At 38.4% G+C, this 6,825-nt stretch overlaps 1 protein-coding gene across 1 annotated transcript; it reads left to right on the top strand.

Moving 5' to 3' along the window:
• Nucleotides 3,512–4,610, top strand: LOC102185610 (ATPase family AAA domain-containing protein 1-like). Its single transcript, XM_005675417.3, is given in 1 exon segment — nucleotides 3,512–4,610. A coding segment is annotated over 1 exon segment (1,086 nt). The 5' UTR covers nucleotides 3,512–3,524.

The raw sequence follows: 6,825 nt of genomic DNA, 5'->3' as shown, positions 1-6,825 counted from the left end.
AGATGTTCAAACTGGTTTTAGAAAAGGCAGAGGAACCAGAAATCAAATTGCCAACATCCGCTGGATCATGGAAAAAGCAAGAGAGTTCCAAAAAAACTTCTATTTCTGCTTTATTGACTATGCCAAAGCCTTTGACTGTGTGGATCTCAAGATGGGAATACCAGACCACCTAACCTGCCTCTTGAGAAATCTGTATGCAGGTCAGGAAGCAACAGTTAGAACTGGACATGGAACAACAGACTGGTTCCAAATAGGAAAAGGAGTACGTTGAGGCTGTATATTGTCACCCTGCTTATTTAACTTCTATGCAGAGTACATCATGAGAAACACTGGGCTGGAAGAAGCACAAACTGGAATCAAGATTGCTGGGAGAAATATCAATAACTTCAGATATGCAGATGACACCACCCTTATGGCAGAAAGTGAAGAGGAACTCAAAAGCCTCTTGATGAAAGTGAAAGAGGAGAGTGAAAAAGTCGGCTTAAAGCTCAACATTCAGAAAACGAAGATCATGGCATCTGGTCTCATCACTTCATGGGAAATAGATGGGGAAACAGTGTCAGACTTTATTTTTCTGGGCTCCAAAATCACTGCAGATGGTGACTGCAGCCATGAAATTAAAAGATGCTAACTCCTTGGAAGAAAAGTTATGACCCACCTAGATAGCATATTGAAAAGCAGAGACATTACATTGCCAACCAAGGTCTGTCTAGTCAAGGCTATGGTTTTTCCAGTGGTCATGTATGGATGTGAGAGTTGGACTGTGAAGAAAGCTGAGCGCTGAAGAATTGATTCTTTTGAACTGTGGTGTTGGAGAAGACTCTTGAGAGTCCCTTGGACTGCAAAGAGATCCAACCAGTCCATTCTAAAGGAGATCAGCCCTGGGATTTCTTTGGAAGGAATGATGCTAAAGCTGAAACTCCAGTACTTTGGCCACCTCGTGCGAAGAATTGGCTCATTGGAAAAGCTTCTGATGCTGGGAGGGATTGAGGGCAGGAGGAGAAGGGGACGACAGAGGATGAGATGGCTGGATGGCATCACTGGCTCAATGGACGCGAGTCTGAGTGAACTCCCAGAGTTGGTGATGGACAGGGAGGCCTGGAGTGCTGCGATTCATGGAGTCGCAAAAAGTCGGACAGAACTGAGCAACTGAACTGAATTGAACTGAACGCTGAACATCTTCTATGCTTATTTTGGATCTATATGTTCTTCAGTGAAGTATCTGTTCAGGTCTTTTGCTCATTTTTTAATTGGGTTGTTAATTTTCATTTTGGAAAATACTCTTATCAGATATGTCTTTTGAAAATACTTTCTATTTGTGGCTTAGTGACTGATTCTCTCGGTATTTTCTTTCATAAAACAAGTTTTTTATTTTAATGAAGCCAAACTTACCAATTATTCTTTTTAAAAACTGTTTTTGGCTGTGCTGTGTCTTCACTGCTGCACTGTCTAACTGTGGCAAGCTGGGGCTACTCTTTAGTTCTGCTGAGTGAGCTTCTCAGTGCAGAAACCTCCCCTGTTGTGGAGAATGGACTCTAGAGTGCCTGGCTTCAATAGCTGCAGCATGTGAGCTCGGTAGTTGTGGCCCCCAGGCTCTAGAGCACAGGCTCAATAGTTGTGATGCACGGGGTTAAGTTGCTCTGCAGCGTGTAGGACCTTCCTGGATCAGGGACTGAACCCATGTCTCCTGCACGGGCAGGTGGATTCTTTACCACTGAGCCAACAAAAAAGCCCTCAATTATTTCTTTTTTGTGTAGTACCTTTCTGTTGCATCTAAAAAGCCATACCCAAGGTCAGTGGGTTTTTTCCTTTGTTATCTTGAAAGTGAAAGTATTCGTCACTCAGTCATGTCCAACTCTTTGCAACTCCATTGATTGTAGCACACCGGGCTCCTCTGTCCATGGAATTCTCCAGGCAAGAATACTGGAGTTGGTTGCCATTTTCTTCTCCAGAGGATCTTCCTGACCCAGGGATTGAACCCAGTCTCCTGCATTGCAGGTAGATCTGAGCCATCAGGGAAGCCCATGTTATCTTATAGGGACTTTATAGTTCTATGTTTCATGGTCCATTTTTAATTACTTCATTTTGAACAATCAGTTTTTGTGAAGGCATAAAGTCTGTATCGAGATTCATATTTTTGGATACAAATGGAAAATTTTAGTTGTTTCTGAACTGTTTGTTAAAAGGCTTTCCTTTAAATATTTTTTTTCAGCTTTTTTGAGATATAATTGACAACTAATGAGTATGAAAAAGGTATAAAATATAATGATTTGAGATTTGTATATATTGTGAAATGATAACCACAAAAAGGTTATTAACACATTCATTACCTCACATATTTTTTTGTGGTGAGAACCTTTAAGATTTACTCTTAGCAACTTTGAAGTGTACTATATAATATTGTTAACCATAGTCACCTACTTTATATTTGATCCCCATAACTTATTCATCTTATAACTGGAAACTTGTACCCTTTGAACAGCATCTTCCCATTCTCCCCAATCTAAGCATGTGGCAACCCTGAATCTACTCACTGTTTCCAAGAGTTAATTTTGTATAAATTCCATATATACTTGAGATCATACAGCATTTGTCTTTCTCTGCAAGACTTAATTCATTTAGCATAATGCTCTTAAGTTTCATCCATGTTGTTGCAAATTGCAGGATTTCCTAGTTATCTCAATTACCAGATCCACTGTCTTGGTATCAGAGTAACTGTGTTCAAGTAGCTCTTATTTTACTTAATAATAGCCCCATCATGCAAGAGTAGTGATGCTGGCAACTCAGATAGGCCAGAGAAGCCATAAAGTGCTTCATTTGAGTGAAAGGCTAAAAGTTCTCAATTTAATAGGGAAAGAAAAAAAATTATATGCTGAGGTTGCTAAGATCTATTGTAAGAATGAATCTTCTATTGGTGAAACTGTGAAAAAGAAATTTATGCTAGTTTTGCTGTGATATCTCAAACTGCAGAAGTGAGTGATAATTGTTTAGTTACGATATATAAGAAATTAAATGATATTTGAGAGAGAGGGAAAGAAAGATCACATTTATATAACTTTTATTGTAGTATATTGTTCTATTTTATTATTGTTAATCTTGTGTGCTACCTAATTTTTAACTTAAATGCTATCACATGTATGTATATATAGAAAAAAAACATAATATACATAGGGTTCAGTGCTATGGGCAGTTTTAGGCATCCACTGAGGATCTTGAAACATAACCCCTGGAGATAAGGGGGAACTATTATACACACACACACACACACACACACACACACACACACACACACATTTTCTTTATCCAGTCATACACTATAGGATATAAGTTGTTTCCATGTCTCAACTATTGTGAATCATGCTCCAGTGAACCTGGAGGTGCCAATATCTCTTCAAATAATGATTTCATTTCCTTCAAATATATTTCCAGAGGTGGAATTGCTGGATTGTATGGTGGTTCCTTTAAATATTTTAAAACTAGTTCCTGGGTGTTTCCTTCCTGTGTTAGGCTGGTTAACAATCAAGATGGTTGATGCTGAAACCTTTTCTCGTTTCTTGAGTCAGAATGAAGTTGTTGGTTTAATTTTCCGTTTGACAATATTTGGTGCAGTAACATACTTTACAATTAAATGGATTGTAGTTGCAATTGATCCAACCAGAAAGCAAAAAGTACAAGCCCAGAAACAGGCAGAAGAATTAATGAAACAAATTGGTGTGAAAAATGTGAAGCTTTCAGAATATGAAATGAGTATTGCTGCTCATCTAGTAGACCCTGTTAACATGCATGCTACTTGGAGTGATAGCACAGGTTTGGATGATGTCATTACAGATCTGAAAGATACAGTCATCTCACCTATCAAAAAGAACCATTTGTTTGAAAATTCCAGGCTTCTACAGCCTCAAAAAGATATGCTTCTCTATGGGCCTCCAGGCTGTGGTAAAACGTTGATTGCCAAGGCCACAGCCAAAGAAGCAGGCTGTTGATTTATTAACCTTCAGCCTTCAACACTGACGGATAAGTGGTATAGAGAATCTCAGAAACTGGCTGCTGCTGTTTTCTCCCTTGCCATAAAACTACAGCCTTCCACCATCTTTATAGATGAAATAGACTCCTTTCTACGAAACCGTTCCAGTTCTGACCATGAAGCTACAACCATGATGAAAGCTCAGTTTATGAGTCTCCGGGATGGATTGGATACTGATCATAGCTGCCAGGTCATAGTGATGGGAGCTACTTATCGTCCTCAGGATGTGGATTCAGCTATAATGAGGAGAATGCCCACAAGATTCCATATCAACCAGTCTGCTCTGAAACAAAGAGAAGCAATCCTGAAACTCATCTTGAAAAATGAAAATGTGGATAGGCATGTGGACCTGCTAGAAGTTGCCCAGGAAACTGATGGCTTTTCAGGCAGTGACCTAAAAGAAATGTGTCGAGATGCTGCCCTCCTCTGTGTCAGAGAATATGTTAATTCTACATCGGAAGAAATCCATGATGAAGATGAAGTTCGACCTGTGCAACAACAGGACCTGCATTTGGCAACTGAAGAGATGAAGAAGTCAAAGGTTGCAGCATTTCAGAATGTTTTAACGCACGTTTGTTTAGATTAAGAGTAAAGATCATTTGTACAGTTCAACATGATCTAGTTTGGTGTGCCCTCTTATCATTAGCGGAAATAACTGAAGGAGGAATGTTCTTTTTTTTTTTTACTTTACAATACTGTATTGGTTTTGCCATACATTGGCATGAATCCGCCACAGGTATACATGAGTTCCCAACCCTGAACCCCCCTCCCACCACCCTTCCCATATCATCTCTCTGGGTCTTTCAACAGTGAGAGAGTTTTATGTTCATGACACTGGTTTTATACTCTGAATTCTAAGTTACTGAGACATAGTTGTTACATAAATGGTATTCAGTTCAGTTCAGTTCGGTTGCTCAGTCATGTCCGACTCTTTGCAACCCCATGAATCGTAGCATGCCAGGCCTCCCTGTCCATCACCAACTCCCGGAATTCACTCAGACTCACGTGCATCGAGTCAGTGATGCCATCAGCCATCTCATCCTCTGTCGTTCCCTTCTCCTCCTGCCCCCAATCCCTCCCAGCATCAGTCTTTTCCAATGAGTCACCTCTTTGCATGAGGTGGCCAAAGTACTGGAGCTTCAGCTTTAGCATCATTCCTTCCAAGGTGTTACTACTTGTGAAAAATCATGAGGAGGAACAATTTAATCAGCCTGACTGTGGGTGCTTGTGTTTGACCTCTTTAGCCATATGTTGCAGCCTTATAGCATCTAAGCTGGCCTTAAGGTAACAAATGATTTATTGAATCATTAGTGAGAATTGGAGATGTGGTTAAGTGCTGGTTTCTAGATATGTGACAGTATGTATATGTGTGTGTGTGTGTGTGTGTATTAAGTGTATATATTCACACATTTTATATTGACATTCTGTAGATAGGTTTGAATACAGAAACTATTTTTTTAATCCCAACTACTGAATCAAGAAGTACCAAATAGCATATAGCAAAACTAAGATTAATGGTTGTGTCTAAAACATACAATGATTCAGCCATTTCTAGTTGTCACTTATTTCAGGTTTTTTTTTTTTTTTTTAAGTTGAGTGTTTCTCTGGAGCTGAATAGTTGAAGTCAGTGACATCAGAAATTTAGATGTGGCTCAATTATGGTTGTCGGGATAATTAAATAAAAATGCTTGTTTGGTGATCAGCACTGAATGGTTGTCAGGCAGTTGTGTGATCAACACCTGTTTCACCTCTTGCTGCAAGCATGCTGAGAAGAGACATTTTTTTACTGGTATATGTAAAGGTGGGCTGAAAGCCTCGCAAAAGAATAACTTTGAAAAACCTCAGTGCCATTCAGCCCATGTACGTGACTTTTCCTTTCTTCGTTTAATGTAATAGTTCTGTTGTAACCGTGGGTTTTCAATATTTTAAAAATATATGTTCCTTAATTATGTCTAATATAATTTGGTCATCAAAAATGAAATGATAGTTTAAAACTAGCTGTTACTAAATGTGCTAAAAATACCCATTTTGTAATCCTGACTTTTTGCTTTCTTAACATATTATAAATTATGCCCTACTTAGTACGGATACACACATCAAAATCCCCCTACTGTATCTGTAGTTGTTTGATGCTATGTGCACAAAAGATGACAGGTTTTGTCCAAAATGTCACTAACCAGAATTCTATTATAGGCACTTAAAACAGAAGCATGAGGAAAATGGCACGAGACGATCTTGAGGTGCCTTCTTTTTGTTTTTATTGTATTTCTTTGAAAATTGTTGTTTATTTATGAGTTATTAATTAATTTCTTTGATAATAAGTCTCTCACAAGAACCCATTGGATAGTCTGTTCATCATTTGTTCTTTGAATGGTGGGTGGGGCAGAGGTTCAAGTTTTGAAAAATTGTGAAGATGATTGAAAAATTGATGCAAAACACAAGATGCCAAAAATAAAATATTCATCTCCATTTTAATAAGTATTATACTATTATTTTATAAATATGCAATAAAGAGGTCCCTCTTAATTGAAAAAAGTAATTAAAAAAAAACTAGTTCCTGGCCATTAAAAAATCAGGAGATTTTATGTAAAAACCTGATGTTTATCCTTTCTTAAAAAAATGAAAAGAACTGGGGATGCAGGGTCAACATGGCTACGTGACAGTTATAGGCAGGCACTGAGTGGTTTCTACCTCCTATGGCTAGGTCATATGTTCCACTGTCTCCCATTTCCTATTGCATTATATGTATTTCAGTGTATTAACTTGTTTGTGTTACTTTCTGATCTCTATAAGCATTTGAG

Source organism: Capra hircus, chromosome 1 (assembly GCF_001704415.2).
Source record: "Capra hircus breed San Clemente chromosome 1, ASM170441v1, whole genome shotgun sequence".
Lineage (NCBI taxonomy): Eukaryota > Metazoa > Chordata > Mammalia > Artiodactyla > Bovidae > Capra > Capra hircus.
Note: the sequence above shows the minus strand (reverse complement) of the source record. Positions and strands in the feature narration are given on the sequence as shown.